We start from the raw sequence: 18,035 nt of genomic DNA on the forward strand, positions 1-18,035 counted from the left end.
TTATTGGTTGCTTGATGATATTATAATTATAGTATTTTTTAAGTTTATGAAGTATTAAAAAAAGGTTATGATGTGACAAGTATAAATACTTATTATTTCGTAATCACTTACAAATATTTTCTTACAAAGTAACTCAATTTTTTCCTTCTCTATTCTCTATGTAATAAGTCAACTTTTTTTATTGAAATTGTACTTAATTAACTTTTTTTATTGAAATTGTACTTAATTAACTTTTTTTTATTGAAATTGTACTTAATTATTCATAGTTATAACAATTATGATGCAATTAGTTAAATTATGAAAAAAATAAGATAATTTTTATGGTGCAGTAAGTGAATCTAGTTTAGTAATTCATAAACACCGACTTATTACAAAATGAAACTTTTTAAGAATAACAGTGTACTTTTGAGTTATAATTGTGCCATAATCTTAATAATTAGTACAATTAGGAAATATTATATAAAGTTACCGAGTGATAAGATAAGCTAATATGGTATACTAAATTGAAGTAACTAGATAGGTGTTATGTTTTATACCATTAACGGTAGAGGTGAGCAAAAAAATTAAAAAACCGATTAAACTGAAAAAACCAAAAAAAAATAACTAAAAAAACCAAACCGTGAAAAAAAACCGATTAAACTAATTAAAATTTTGAAAAAAACTAACCGGTTCGGTTTGATTTCGGTTTTATAAGCCTGAAACTGAACCGAACCAAACCAAACCCAAACCGAAAAACACCGGAAAAAAACCGAGCCAAACCGGGTAAAACCAAGCCAAACCGGAAAAAAATCGAGTTAAACCGGAAAAACCGAGCCAAACCGGGTTTTTTCCCAAAATAACTGAACAAAACCGAAACCGGTCGGTTTGCACCGGTTTCGGAACTGGTTTTGGTTACTTTTTTTTGATAAAAACCGAACCAAACCGAAAATGATCACCCTTAATTGAACGGGCCAAATCTTTTTAATGTAAAACAATAATACTGGCAATAATAGCATTTTTAAAGAAGCAAAAAAAAAATCAGGACCCGAGTTATTAATTAAAAAAATTCAATAATAATTAATTTAATAATATGATTAAAAAAAAGCCAACGACAATTAAAAAAAAAAGGTCAATGACTAATAAAAAAAAAATAAGGCTAGCCAATATTATGAAAATATACCCTCTAAATATTCTTAAAAGATCTCAATAATCTTATTTGATATTAAAGCAAAAAATAAACGAGAACAAGATAACTTTATAAAAAATCAAAAACTAAATTATTAGCATAGCAAATGATAAAGAATGAACTAAAAAGAATCAATTTTTAAAAAGGATAAATAAATCTAACTTGAGTTAGCATGTAAAATTCACGGCTCAATCGTGAGATCGAGATAACCCCATACAGAAGAAATTAAATAAAAAAAATAGAGATCAACTCCTATGCAAATTAAATGGTGAAAAGCAAAACTGAAAAAAATCAATTTAAACAAAGTAAAAAAAATGAGTCAACTCAGGTTAACTCGACTAACTCTTGACCTGAAATATGAGATCAGTATAACCCCACATAAAGAAAAGCAAAACAAATCGCTTAATGTTAAAGGATGAAATTGAAAAGAAAAAATAATTTAAAAAAGGCCTAAAAACCAAAGTTAAATCGGGCTAATCTTCAAAATTATTGACCTAGATTATGAGACCAAGATTACCTAATTGAAGGCAAACACGAGAAAGTCACGAATCAAAGTCTCTAATCATCAAAAATTTAAAAACAAAACAATGAGGACCAATCTGGTATAAAAACTAAATGAAAGAAATTAACAAGGGACTCAGTTGAACAAAAATAGCAATGGAAAAAATAAGGACCAAATTAGATACAAAAATTAAATGAAACAAAATGCTAAGGAGCGAAATCGAAAAAAATCAACTTAAAAAAGTATCAAAAGTAAAATAAATAGCAATCAAAAGAATGAAGATCATAATTGATACAAATACAAACTAGAAAGACATATTTAATATTTTAGAAGAGTTGGCATGAAACCCAAGTCGAGGAGAGAGAAAAGAGGGGGGGAAAGAAAGTTCATCAGAGCCCAATTGATGCTCTGTCACGCACATGCTCCTAGCCATTAAGAAGAGGATGACACAACGCTTCCAACATTGTCGTGGAAAGCGTATTTAACAGCTAAGAAATGTCAAGAGTGCCACCCAAAGAGTGTGAACACCATGCACCAATCACTTTTATTTTTTTAAAATTTGTTAAAAGAATGAATTACCCCTCTTTCAAATTAATTATAACTAAAAAACCATGATGAATATATATATATATATATATATATATATATATATATATATATATAAAACCTAGATGTTAGTTTTGATTTTTCTGCTTTTAAGGTAAATTTAATTATTTCACTATGCAACCAAAGCATTAAAAGACCCAAAACTCCTTGTACCACAATTGTTTTTTGCTTTTAAGGGTTATGCAAGTCATTTCATTATGCATCTAAAATGTGAAAGGAATAATCTGTCATCGATCAATATGATAATAACAAATGAACCCAATTGAAAAGATTGTTTTTCCCTTAATAACTATTTAAATGATTTTGTTTGAGAATGGCAAAATGATCATTTTATTATTTCAATCCTCAATAATATGTGTTTAGGTGTATAGTGAAACACTAAGGCTTTTTATTTTTTTATGTAGTAAGAATATGTATATGAACACACCTTATTTCATCCTTTCATTTATGTAATGCCTTAAAATATTATAATGCCTTAAAATATCTATAGAAGTTGCCTTTAATAAAGTCAACTTTAACATTCACTTTGTTTCTTTTTAATCTCTTGATTACCTAGACACCTTATTTCATCCTTTTATTTATGTAATTCTCAATTTTATTTTTACTAGGAAAAATTACCTTGATTATTTCGTAGTTTAGTTATTTTTTCAATTTATCTCTATTCTTTTGAATATTACAATTTACATTCTGGGCCAACACAAATTTTCAAATTAGATTAAATAACTAAACTACCCGCATATATAATATATCATAAACACTTACAAATGACAAATTATAAACTCTATTTCTCTCTCTAAACACGATTTCCCTCTCTTTATACACCATTTCCCTTTCTTCATAAATGACAAATCTAAACAAATTATGAAGCCTAATTTTAAATCAACTTAATGTCAATGGATGAAATTAAAAAAAAAAAACCCAAAAATAACTTGAGTCAATCTAGGTTAATATATCAAACCCGTGATTTGAGTCATGAGACTAGTATAGCCTCATAGAAAGCAAATTTGAATAAATTATAAAATTTAATTTTTAATCAATCTAATGTTAAAGGATGAAATTGAAAAAAAAATCAATTAAAAAACAACATGAGTAAACCGACCAAACTCATGACTCAGGTTATGAGACCATGATAACCTCATAAAAAGCAAACAAAAAAATAACTCGAGTCAACCTAGGTTAACCTATCAAACTCGCAACCCGGGTCATGAGGTTGTGATAACCCCATCGAAAGCAAATTGAAACAAATTATAGAGCACAATTCTCAATCAACACGCTATTAAAGGAAAAAAAAATAAAAAATCAATTTAAAAATTACCCAGGTCAACTAGGGGTAACCCATCAAATCTGTGACTTGAGTCATAAGACCAAAATAACCTCATAGAAAGCAAATCAAAACAAATAATGAAAACTAATTCATAATCAAGAAAAAAACTAAAGGATAAAATTGGAAAAAAAAAGCCAATTAAAAAAAAGCATGAGTCAAATGTGTTAATTCACTTAACTCGCAACTTAGGTCATGAAGTTGGAATAGCTCCATATAAAAAAAATCATAAAACTCAATCCCTAACAAACTAAATATTGAAGGATAAAATTAAAATTGAAAAAAAACATACGTTTTTTTTTTAAATAAAGCACTATTAAAATGAATAGTGTTTTGTGAGGTTATGCACAATATAAACGCCCCCTCTTTTATTGTGTTGTTAATTTTAATTAGGAAAAATTAATTTATCATTAAAATTTAATATTATATATAAATATAGAAGCACTCTCATTTCAGTATATATCTCATAACACAAACTTTAATATAAGTAAGTAAACTAGAGTTATTGGGACTAGATCTTGATTTATTAAAGAAAGCTACATAATACATAATTATTAGGTTGTGTCCAAATGTGCATATAAATGATATTTTATTAGTAAATTAAACAATGCCAATATGTTAATGAAGAATTTTGAGTATGTATAAGTGTATAGTGATGCCAATGTATATCCATGATTACAAATTCTAGCATAACAATAACAAAATCCAGATAAAAAAAACTCATATTGTAATCTTTTAGTCTTATAGCTACGATGATGATTTAATGAAGTTTTTCATGATGTTTTGATGATAACATAAACATTGAATATTAACATTATTAATTAAGCAATATGTTATATCTTAATAATAAAACATTGATTTGATATAGTTTAGATGTATGCCATGAAGATTTTAAGTGCCCTGTTATAATGCTTAAATGATTTAATAAATATATGTCAATATGCTACACGAAACATGCTTATGTGCCATATGCATTAATCTTGTTTTAAGTAAATCACACACACACACACAGATAGATATATATATATATATATATATATTTATGTGTTGCACACATCTTTGCGATGATTTAGACATGTTTATATCATTCAAGAAATCATCAAAAAAGTAAGGAAAGAATTCACGAAGGTGAAGAACGAAGAACTTGTAAATATAACGGTTATCGACTTCACTAATCTAGATTTTGTAGTAGTGATTTTCCAAATAGCACTTGACTTGTTTATGACACTTTGTAATACCCACATAACCTAAACAAACCCAAAAGAACCAAAGAAAATCAAGAAAAGACCAAAACACCAAAATAGGACAAAACCAAGACAGTAGTCAAAACAGTCCAATCGTTTCTCAAAATAGCTAGTTCGTTTCTGGAAAAATTCCAGAGGTAATTCAAGATGGTCTGGCCGATTCTAAAAACAATATAATTGATTCTCTAATGGGCAAAACACCATTTCTAATGGCTAATTTCTTTTTTAAGCCTATAAATAGTCGTTCACTTGACCAAAACAAGTGTGGAACTTCTAAGGCAAAAATCTATGCATACTCTCTCTAAAAAACAACTTATAACACCATTTTTTTTATTTGTAATCATAAAAAAATAAGGTTAAGTGTGAATTGACAAAATCCTCTAAAAGAGCTTAATTGTTATTCTAATCAACTCTTCTAAGAGAGTATATTGTGGAAAGTGTAAGTGACACTCTAAACACTTAGGGAAGTCTTTTAAAAACAAAATTATGAATGGTTTAATACTTGTCATTCAACAAGTATTGGTGAAAGATTTTTTAGTCTTTAGCTAGCAAAAAAAATTAGGGATAAAAATTTGATCCTAAGCCCATAAAAGAATTGGTTTGGTCTTGCACCTGTAAAAAGATCGTGTAAAGATTTGATCTCACCTGCTAAAAAGACCGGTGTGAGATAATGGAACTCTTGAATGAAAGTTCAAGGAAATGAGTATGTGATTTGACAAACCTTTATAAAATTTGGTGCTCTCTCTCTAAACTTTCACTCTTTAATTACCACATTTATATTGTTAATTGTTTCCACTTTTGCTTGAGTATATAGAATTGCATGTTATTAGGTAAAAAGTTTTTAATTTGTAGCTTTACATTGTATATCTAATTCACCCCCTTCTAGGTTCATTATCCCTCTAGGGTCCTATAATTGGTATTAGAGCTTATGCTCTTGCTATATGACTTAACCATCTTAGAGTTAAAAATCATGAACATCAGTGAACTAGATTTTTCTAGAATAATAGTATATGAAGAAGATGATATACACTCACCTAGCTTAAACTCCATTAAACAAGATGAAGATGTCGATATGAGTTTTGATGTCTTGATTACCTTGAAGACTTACATAAAAAGAACAAGATGTATAAAAAGACTAATAAAAACTTAGAAAATATGCATGAAAATATAACAAATAAAAATAATGATTTTCTTGAAAAGTATGATAAATTGATTTAAGTAAATGAATCATTATGTGATATTGCTAGTTGTTTCTTTTATTTAAAGGATTTGAAAAATAAAAATGATGCTCTTAGAAAACAAGTTGAAAACTTAACTTCAACTTTAGCCAACTTTACCCAAGGTAGAGATGACTTGGATTTTTTATTAAGAGGACAAAACAAGAGCCTAAGTAAAAGTGGTTTAGGTTTTAATTGTGTAGAAAAAAAAAATTGAATAAGCATGTTAATCAATCTTCCATGTATAGTTGTTTTTCTACATGTAATTTTTGCAACAAGAAAGGCCATTTATCACATAAATATAGATTAAAGAAAAATAACTTCCTAAAAATATGTTGTGGGTACTGAAAGGTACAATGCCTAACAAACAAGGACTCAATATTAAAAGGGTATCTAAAAATATTTCTCATATGAATTCTAGGAATATAGGAGCAAGGAAAGTGTTCCAACAAAGAAGGAATATGAGTCATGAACAAGCAAGGCCTTAATTCCAAAATCAATAATTACGAGGCAAATTGCAAAAAAATAATCAATGGCAAAGGCGAGAAAAGCCTTACTTCTAAAAATGCCAAGTTGGAAGAAATTTGCATTGGAAGAATGGTGGTAGCAAAAATGTTAAACCTTCATTCATCAACATCAATGTGAAGAGGAATGTGCCACAATAACATCTAAGGCCTCAACCCCAAAGGTATTAAATGAGAGAACAACCAAAACCTATAAGCACAAGGTCTATGATAAATCATATGGTCCAAAATATCAACCAAGGATCAAGAAGAAATGTGTATCAATCTCAACAATACACAAAACCATAGAGCAACGTGTACCCGATACTTGGAGGTTAAGCGAATATGAAGCCAATGCCAAGATTTTAACTATAATACGGCTATCATAACCAATCACCAATAGTATCTATTCCACAAGGTTTTTGGGAGCATGAACAAGTCTTTCAACAATCTATGGTGATGTCATTCAACTTCATAAGAAACTACTACTAGAGGTTAATGATCCAAATCTTAGCTAATTTATCTTAGTTTAGTTATTATTTGTATGACACACTAGAAGCATGATAGTGACATTTAAACTTGAACTTTATACTTGCATTTATTTGTGCATATATGTGTTAAAACTTGAGCAATATAAAAATCAATCAATTGTCAAAATTCGAGTCATTTGATGTGGATTTTTTAGGTTTAGATGACCACTTATATGGGAAAATATGGTTAGTATCAACTAAGTTTGAATCATGGAAGAAACAAGTGAAAACACAAAAAATCACGATTCTCAAAATGGCCAAACCATTTTGTATAGTATATAAACTGCACCTACATTTCTCTTTTCTAAAACTCAACTCCTCTCAATTTCTACAACCCCAATCTCTATTTATATAAACCCTAAACCCTCAAAATCATCACTAAGGGTTCCATACTTCTATTAAACACTAAATCCTAACTCAAAACACCTTAGAATCAACTAAATTTGTGTTCAAGCACCCACAAAATCAAAAACCCAAACTTGTATTTCTTAAAATTCCATTTGAAAGAACAATGCCTAGAGTGAAGACTCCATGAAGGAGAAGTTTTCAAAGATTTGACAACAATCTCTTTGTCTTCGAAGACGCTGAGAAGAGATATAATGACGACTTTAAAACTAGGCATATTGTTTCACCAAGGTATATGGATTGAGATGATTTGGAAAAATGAATGTAGTTAATTATTTTGCGAACATTGGTTAGAAGGAAGTGGTTAGCATAGATGATATCTTTTATGAGAATTCTATTAGGATGTTCTATGCAAATCTAAGTGTTAAAGAGAAGAGAGATGATATTTACATAAGTAATTATGTTTATGATGTTAAAATAGAGTTGAATTCAAATATTCTAGCTCAAGTCTTTGAGATACCTATGAGAGATTTTACCAGAACATATGCATCCCATCAATTTATTGAGGCACCAAATACCCCAACTCCCTTTGATATTTGGTAGAATCTTATATGATGGAGAAAGAACTATTGCAATGCTTTTGTCTTATGAAATGTATATTTTGCATTCAATAGTTAGTTAGATTCCATTGTTTAAAGGAGGACATAAATAATAGTTGAAATTTATGAATTTGTGGATAATGGCTTGTATAGTGGATGGAAAGCCATTTGATTTAGCCTATTTATTTTTTAAACACATGAGTAATGTAATTAAAGAAAGGCAAATAAGAGCCTTAGTGTATAAAGTTATTTTAACTAAAATCCTTATTATATTTGATGTGAATGTGTTAGACTATAAGGACGATCATAACATTGGAAGAGATCATAACTATAATGCTGCAAAATTAAAGGAATTAAGAATGATTTGTGTTGATGAAACTTGGATTTATGATCCTTCTAAGGAACATAGTGCTAGAAAATTAGAACTAGGTCCAAGACAACGATCCTCGATAAGAGACCAACAACCTATGCCTTTACATCAACTTCAATCAACCTTTGAAGAAGGTTCATCGAGTGTTCCATTGATCACCTTGCAATCCATTCATGATATGTAAAGTGAGACTCTTAAACAAATAAATGACTTTCATGGAGATATCACGGAGTTGCATTAAGATGTAAGAATGGTAGATAGAAGAGTTGTGGGTATCCATATAAGAGTTGATACCATGTATCATTGGATGCAACTCGACCACTTAAGTGTTGATATCGAAGGACTTGATGCAGATGATATCGATGACGTTATGAATGAAGGCGACAACAACAATTAACTCTTTAATTCATATTGTTCATGAATATTTGTATTTCTATTTTTATGAACATCTTTTGTATTTTGTTTTTATAATTGTATTGATGATGAATTTGATGTTTCATACATTTTTGTGTGATGAATGATGAATTTAATGTTTTGAATGACTTTTTTGTTTTATGAATGATGTATTTGATAGTGATGATCTACCTATGCTAATTTGGATGAATCATTTTTTTAAGAGGAGCATATAACACAAATTATTTGAAAGATTCTCCCCCTTTCTATTTAGAAAAAAAAATATGTGCAAATTGCTTTATTTAGGGGGAGTTCTTTTACTAAAGGGAGTGATATTTTAAAAAAAATTATGATTAAAATATAAATTTCATTTGGCATCAGATGTTTTTTAATTGTCTTTTAGCATATGCTTTTCAGAACTTCATTTCTAATTGGCATTAGAATTTTAAGTAATAGAAATATATTTTAAGACAAATTATAGGGGTATTTTTTTCTAAATAGAAAAGGGGAGAGAAACTTTCAAACAAAAGAGAGAAAATTGTTTTTATAAAACATGTCTTATATAAAGGGGAAAAAGTTTATGTACCTTTTGCCTGATGACAAAAAAAAAAAAGAAGAAAGGTTTGAGATGCATACATTAATATACTTAACATGCTTTATTATATGAAGTTTGAGATGCATATATTGAACATGCTTTTATTATGTTTTATTATATGCTTATTGCATCAATGTTTTTGTCCTCATAAAAAAAGGAGATTGTTAGCTTTATGACTACGATGATGATTTATTGAAGTTTTTCATGATGTTTTGATAATAACATAAACATTGAGTATTGATATTATTAATTAAGCAATATGTTATACATCAATAATAAAACATTGATTTGATGTAGTTTTGATGAATACATGATAAATCATTATGTATGCCATGAATTCTTTAAATGCCTCGCTATAATGCTTAAATGATTCAATAAATTTATGTCAATATGCTATATAAAAAATGTTTGTGTGCCACATGCATTAACAACAACCATATATGGACAAAAACATTATTAACATATAACTCATATCATTAACAATAACCAAATAAATTTGACAATATAAAAATATTTTAAAAACATTTTAAGATATTCATCCACAATATAATACCTAAATAAATTGTCTTAATATGATTCTTAAAAAGAAAAGTTGTTCCAACAAGAAAATAAAAAAGTCTCAATCTTATATATATATATATATATATATATATATATATATATATATATATATATATATATATAAACATCTACTTAAACTAAAATTTAACATCAAGTATTGAAACATCTTCCACAATCTAAAAAGCTACAATTAGCCATCCCCTCCATTTAATCAATAAATCATTTCACAGTGAATGGCTCAAATTAGTGATCAAACCACGGTTATACTTGTAAATAAAGATGATAGTAATATTTTCATACTTGTTCTATTAGTTTAAGTTTCATATTTCCCTTATCATTATCAAAATCATCATTTATGCATTAGACTTTTAGAATTTGTGAAAAGAGTGGTGAGTATTTATATGTAATGAGAAACTTATAATTATATGATACATAGGTTGTGTTTGATATGGATGATATTTTTGGAGGAAAAATGATAAAGGGGTAAAATTTAAGAATTGAGTGTTAAGGATGTAAAGAAAAGGTAAAGGGATGAAGTGTTAAAAATGTTTGGTACGAGATTGAAAAAAAATATAGATAAAAGTGAACCCAATAAAGATAAAATCAGTTTTAGAATTAAATAACAAATTAAATTAAATATATTTGTGGTCTAAAATGGAATGAGATAAAAAAAGAAAGATGAGAGTATATAATAGTGTTAAATTAAATAAAAAAGAAAGGTAAAGGTATAAAATCCAAATCATATCCAAAATTTTCCATGAAGGTTTAGTCTTAATGGAACATATCACGAAAATGAATTTATTCCTTAAATTATCATTTCACTTCAGGTTTGTGTCCTAGTAAAAAAATGTTAAAAAATAAATTTCATGAATGCATAACTTCAAATTTAAATGATTTGTTCGAGACTTGATCAAGGGAAGAACTTGGTCCAAGAATTCTGGATAACAACGATATTTTTACATTAACACCTTTATGTATAGTTATAAGTTGGAATAACAAAATATTGTATATAGTTATATATACTTATGATTGTTTTCTATTCTAATATATTATATTAACGAAAATGATAATACATATAAAATCATTATTTGTTTCTAATATTATTATTAAGTATTGAAAATTGTGAAATATAATGGAATAAGAAAAAAAAATTATGTATGTATGTTTATGTTTGTTCATCAAGTTTCGTTCGGTTAACTTGGGTTAATAAATTATTAACCTCAACCTGAATGTATAGCCTAAAATTTATAGATTTGGTTCTTACTAAAGATTTGATTAGCTTACTAGTGTGGTTCATATTGTGAGGTTTAGTTTTCAAGTTTAAAAGTGTTTTTTAACATCACTACCACACTCAAACCAAAACCATTTTTGTTCAAAAAATCCTACTTGCTCGTTAGTTATTGATAGTTAAATATATTCATAATTATTTATAATAGAGGTATCCCTATACCAGTTTATGTGTGGTATTGTGGTAGCTTTTGTGGTAGTGGTTTGAAAAAAGTTGTTTTATAAAAAGTACTTTTGGTTGAGGTTGATTTGGTATTTATGTATGTTTGGTTAAAACCGTGGTTGAAATTGAGGTTGAATAAAAAGTAGTTTAATATGTTTGGTTAAGAATACTTTTCAAATTGAGGTTATAAAATAATTTTAAAAAATATATTAATATTGATGGTTTTTAATTTAAATATTGTAGATTTAACTATTGTTATTACATCATGAAATAAATAATACTTTATATAAAATATTTTTTTTATTATTCCATTAAACTATCTACAATTCCATCATGTCTGAAATACATCCGACAATTTTCTTGGTTTCTTAAAAGCACAACAACATCAGGTAAAATATAATCAGGAACAAAATTAGGATTGCGATCAAATTCTGCAAATACTACGTCATCAAGCGATCTTCGTCTAATTTATGTAGTGTCATTGAATAATGTTAAACACTCGTTTTTCGAATAAAACACAATTAAAAAAATAAAAAATATTTTTTTATTATTTTACTGGGTCGGACCCTGTTCAATGCATTTTGCGCGTTGGACCAGACCCGGTCCGGCCAGAACAGTGGAGCATGCCTCCACTGTTCACTGCACCACTATTTAATAAACAGTAGAGGCATGCTACACTATTCAGTGAACAGTTGAGGCATGCTCCACTGTTCACTGAACAATGTAGCATGGTTGAACTTCTCATCCGTGCAAGAAAGCAGCAATTAGCTGCTTTCCTTCGCCCTGCGTTTCACACGCAATTTATTGTGGGACCCATGAACAATAAGTAGCTTTTTTCCCTTAACCAAACGTTTACAAGCTGCGGTTTACTTTAAAAGCAACCGCAGCTGCGTAAACAAACAAGCACTAAGTCTCCATCAAAGAGATTTTAAGGATGTGTTTTTCACATGAGTTTAATGCATTAAAAAAATTAATAAATTCTATTAAGTATTCATGTCAAGATTTGAAGGTTTTTGTGAATGTAATAGTAATTATTTTTTAAAGTGTTTTTTTACTTGAAAATATATAAAAATAATATATTTTTTTAATTTTTAAAAAACTATTTTTGACATCACTTTATCAAAATAATTCAAAAAACATAGCAGAATTAATTTTAAGCAATTTTTTTTTAATTTACATGAAACGGAGTTCCAAATAACACATTAATAAATTAAATAAGAAAGCATTCCTCCTTCGACTAGCAATGAATACCATTTGTTGGATTTGTATTGTGATAAGATTGAAAAGTTTGAAATTCAAAAAATCAAAATTTATAATTATTACAATATTTAATCACCACAAACCAACGAAAGATAATCTTTTTGAACAATTGTTCTCGGAACATTCTTCATCAAACCCTATAAAATTTTACACATTTTAATAATTTTATAATTATTATTGTCAAATTTATTGTGCATTCATGCCCATAAAAAAATGAAGAGTTATTAATTGATTTTTCATTAGTGAGTACGATACTGTTTGTTTATAAAAATTGTGTTCGATATGTTTAATTTTAAAAGTATAAAATTAATAAAAAAAAAATTAGTGTTTTTTAATAATTTTAATATAATAATATCAAAAAAAAATATATATATTTTTATATTTTTAAATAAAAAATACTCTTGAAACTAAACATTTTATCCAAAAAAAAAAAAACAGTGGCCTCATGTTTGTTGTGCCGTTAGGACCAAGCAAATAATAAATTAAGTGAAATTGCGGCTCATTCTGGAAAGTTCAGTATCATATAAAACAAGAGACATGGAACCAGTCCTTTATCTACAACTAAAATTGAGTGATCGAAAACCATGGTTTTAACAAGGATAACTAATTACATGCAGGGCAGGGAGGGAATTCGCATATGTATAGCAAAAATCCAAAAGGAAACGCTGCAATGAGGGAGAAAACATAAAGGAGATTTAAAAATATAAGTAAATTTAAAGACGTTAAATTAAAAAATAAATTGCAATAATACTTTTCCAAGTCAATATCCATGAAAATGATGCAATGCAAATTGTTATAAGAAGATATATTATGGTTAAGAACCGATGAGGTGGGTAAAGGAAAGAGAAGGTAGCATGGGGTTTATGTTTAAGCGGAACTTAAACAAAGAAGAGATACTAGACAGGGGTGGAGGAGTTATCAAATGTAGTTCCGACATGCTGAATGACAAATCCATAAATTTTTTTCTTCAGCTTCTCAATCTTTCCTGTCAGAAGCTCATCCCCTTTCAATGCAACGCGGTCCAGCCATTCATTGACTCTCTTCAACTGGGACAGGACAGCTGCAATTGAGCTAGAGTTAAGGGGCAATGATTTACTTCCATTATTAGCACACTCCCCTAACACCCGAAAACCAGCATCCAGGGACTCCTCGATGAACTTTACAAACCACATTTGCATCTCAACCTGCAACTTCATAGAGAGTTCTACCGTTTCCTTCATTCCATGGCCCCTTGTCCAAACCCCAACAATAGGATCAAATGTTGGTAACGAGCTGGCCTTTTGAGGTGGTCTCTTGGACAAACTTCTTCGGAGAGCTGTTGGAGGTTCATTCTTCTGATTGCTCAGAAGAGAAACAATCTCAAGATCAGTAGCTAAGGCAGCTTCTACCCATAAAGAAGCAGATTTTGATTTCTCAGTTGCTGTAGTATCATGATCAGAGCAGTGACTAGCAGCGACTGATTCAGCAATTGAACTATATCTTACAACATCATCATAAATTGAGATAAATTGATCAATTGTGGGTAAAGGGTTCCCAGCCTTGGATGAAGAAGCAAGTTCTGAAAATATGCTGCGATTCACAGATAGGGTTGAGTTATGATTAGATGCAGCATCTGTGTTAAAAATAGAATGAAAACTTAATGGTGGCACGCAACATTAAGGTGACCTTATAATGTTCTCGGGAACCTGGAAAAAAAAAATGAGTTTCCATGTATCTATACAAGTTTGTGTTTGTGTTTGTAGCTGTGCATGCGCGAGCACGTGCAAGAAAGAAATGCACACTAGTAGCATTACCTGAGACTCCTAACAACAGACTCCGTAGCAATTGCTTCCTCCAATGCTTCAGCTGCAGCAGTTGAAGCAAGAGCCCTCCTTTGCATAGCCTCCTGCATTTAGTCATCATGTGAAAAAACTATTTTTTTTTTGTTCATGTAATGTAAGTGGCTAATTCAGAGATGACTTGGTCAATATTTAGAGTGTGTTTGTTTTTGCACTTTTGCTTCCATTACCCAATCACTGTCACAAGGTTGCCTAATTGCCAATAATCTGATAAATACATTGCTGCTATTGCCATGGCAAACGAAATTTCTGCTTCATTAATGGATGAAACAAATAATCCATCCTAAATGCTATTCTTACCTTTCCAAACTTTGCAAGTTCTGAAGAGACCGCATCTAATGGAACACTACCATCAGTCCATTTCTTCTCATGTACAACGAATCCAAGAGCTGCACAGGTTGGATTCTTATTATCTAGACACCCTTCCGGTGAACTGGGTTTTGTTTTCTCATAACTCGAAGTCTCATCTTGATTTGATTGTCGGCTGTTTGCGTCACTTAGACGTCTAGACAGGGCAGCCTGGGAAACAACCAACGCAAGGTCAGACCTAAACCTAAAATGAAATAAATCAATCTATCTTCACATCGAAAACATAGAACAGAAGGCAGTGCAAAAGCATAAGGTGTAAGTAGTTAAAGGGAGTTGACGGACCAAGAGTATATGGGAAAATATATTCCATATAGCAAATACGAATTCAGAAGTATATTATTGATTGAACTGGGAGAATAGCCACTGAACTAGGCCTGAGCAGCTACCATTCATAGAGCATCAAAATAATGCTTCCCCACGTTTGAATCCTAAAATTAAATGAAATAGTTGTATTGGGGGACATTCTGCTACCAAAGCCACCGTTTTTTCAGGAATGCTGGTTGCAATTTCAAGAAAATATCATCTTGTGAAGTCAGATTCTGGACTGAGAAAAGCCTCAGCATTGCCTCTCTGAATGAACTAAAAACAACCAATTTTGGAAGTAAAAGCTCAGTAATACTAGCAAGACTGCAAAGGCATGTAATCAAACTCACAGAGTATGACAACTGAAATGGGTAATAGGCATCATTGAAAAGAAGTCTCTTCAACATAGGCTTCTTACGAAGCGTTGAAAAAGTAAGATAGGAAATTACCTGAGTCCGCAAAATCGCTTGCAGATCCGGTTTCTTCTTGGCTTCACCCTTCTCTTTCATCTCCCCTGAACCCACCGCAGCTGGTATCTCATCCCAATTCTTCCTACTACTCTTTGCAGACCCAACAAGCGCCTCTGAAACTTTTGAAATCCCAGCGACAATATTTGCAATCTTCTTCTTTCCAACAGAGTCCGAGACAGCAGGTGAAAGCTTCACTCCAGAAAGCCTCTTCCCTGGAGAAATCGAAGCCCTTCGAGCATTGGGAGAAGGCTGCTTCCTCCCACTCGGAGATGGCTGCCTGTACCTGGATGGAACAATAATTGCTGGCTCCCTTGCAACTTTCCTGTTTTCCTCCTTGGCAGCCAGCAAGCTCGGAACCATACATTTGGACGGCACTGGAGATGCTGATCTCTTCCCTTTGGCCGCAGGAGAAGGATCCCTCTCCACCAAAGCGGCATTTTTCTTCCCAACCGAAACAGATCTCTTAGCAGTAGCTGGAGATGAAAATCTCTTAGCAGTAGCCGGAGATGAAAATCTCTTAGCAGTAGCCGGAGATGAAAATCTCTTAGCAGTAGCAGTTTCATCCACCATCACATTATCTCGAGGTGCAAGCGCTTGTCTGGTAACTTTAGCCGTCACTTCGCCTTTCTTATTATGATCATTTCTTGGAAATTCGTCGAATTTTTTGTTGTTGGATAAGTAGACGGCAATTGGATCCACAGAGTATTCGGAGTCGGCGACAGGTTGAATCACAAACTCTTTCTTGGAAGCTGAGATTCGGGCAATGAGAGGTTCTGGAGTACCGACAAAGGAGTGGCGGCCAGCGATAGGGCGGATTCCAGAAACCCTAGGGACAGGAGAATCGAAATCGAAGCGATCTATATAAACAAATTGGCCTAGCTGAAGACGATTCGTGAGGATAAGGTCGGTATCGCGTTCGGAGAGGGAGACGTAGGTGGAGTTGAGAGAGTCGGAAAGTTGGACGTAAAAGCCTTGGTTAGGCCAGAGATCGGAGCCGGCGAGAGCAGGGACGATGCCGATTACTTGGAGAAGAGGGGATCGGTGGTCGCCGGTGACGCGGGCAGCGGAGTTCATTGATTGGAGGAGTTTTAAGAGGATTCCCGGAGCTAGAGAAGCCATTTTGGGAGAGGGTGAAGCTGTAAGGTAAGAGTAAAAGAAGTAATTAAGGAGGAGGAGGAGGAGGAGGAGGAGGACAAGCTACAAAGTGATTTTTGGCCGTTATGTAAATTCAAATTCAAATGCCCGCTCTAATATTTTAGTATTTTAGTTTTTGAATTCTGGTGGACGGATAGACTAACGAGACAGTCAAGTCAGGCGTTAAAGCTGCCGTTATCTTATGTGCTTGCCCTTGTAGTTAATGCAACGATTCTTGCTTGGTACCAAGTTTTATGTATATATAAACAAAGAATATAAAATTGATTAATATAGTTAAGTTCTGTTTTTGTCATGTCATATTAATTCTTTTTCATGAAGATATTTGATGTGTTTATTTTTAATTCTGATAAATATTAATTGAATTATTCTGTAAAATGATATCGATTATTATAATAAGTGATTTACACAATATTTATTGGTAAGGTACACTAATAATTTCTGTAAATTACTTATCTAATCTAATTTTTTTATTAACATGAGTGTTTACCGTTAACGACTATGTAAGTTTCCAGTGGTCATCATATTAACAATCACAGAGATCGAACCTGAGACCACAAAAAGAGCAAACTCCTTGATCCCAAGTTCTTACCATTGGACTACCTGCTAGATGGTTTACTTATCTAATTTAATTTAAAGTTTAACATCGTGGTAGTTATTATTTTTTAAAATGTTTTTCACTTGAAAATAAATTAAAATAATATATATTTTTTATTTTTTAAAATTTATTTTTAATATCAACACGATATAAAAACATAAAAAGAATTAATTATATCTTCATGGCTTAACATTTTCAAAATATGTCCCTAGCATTTTGATATATATTTGATTGATAGCCTTTTTAATATTTTACTAGCTTTTGGTTGTATTTTATAATAAAAAAAATAAATATAAAAGAAAAAAATATACTTAGTCAAAGAAATGTAATTTTTGTTTTGTTTTTTAGAATAGCGAAAGATATATATAATGAGATCCAAATCAATTGTTAAAGGAAAACTTGTAGAGAGATAAGAAAAAAATATGGCAAAATCACAAGGGTGTCATTTCATTTTATTAGTTATGAAAGTAAATTAAAATAAAGCTATCTCCATTATGCCCATGTGATTCCACTGTGCTATTTTTAAAATCTATTTTTATTTAATTTAATAGAGATTAAAGTAAATATTTAAAAGAATTCTAACAATTTAATTCTGCAAAAATAATATTTCTTTTGTCAAGATTCGTTTTTCTTATTCATTGTTT

At 30.4% G+C, this 18,035-nt stretch overlaps 1 protein-coding gene across 1 annotated transcript; it reads right to left on the reverse strand.

The window, feature by feature from the left end:
• Positions 1–13,388: 13,388 nt before the first annotated feature.
• Positions 13,389–16,874, reverse strand: LOC7476253 (uncharacterized). The gene is made up of 4 exons (XM_002324929.4): positions 15,621–16,874; positions 14,800–15,018; positions 14,455–14,546; positions 13,389–14,230 (listed from the first exon to the last, which is right to left on the reverse strand). Exons 1-4 carry the CDS (start codon positions 16,758–16,760, stop codon positions 13,558–13,560), a joined length of 2,124 nt encoding a protein of 707 aa, XP_002324965.3. The 5' UTR covers positions 16,761–16,874; the 3' UTR covers positions 13,389–13,557.
• Positions 16,875–18,035: the final 1,161 nt, after the last annotated feature.

This window comes from Populus trichocarpa, chromosome 18, assembly GCF_000002775.5.
Source record: "Populus trichocarpa isolate Nisqually-1 chromosome 18, P.trichocarpa_v4.1, whole genome shotgun sequence".
NCBI lineage: Eukaryota > Viridiplantae > Streptophyta > Magnoliopsida > Malpighiales > Salicaceae > Populus > Populus trichocarpa.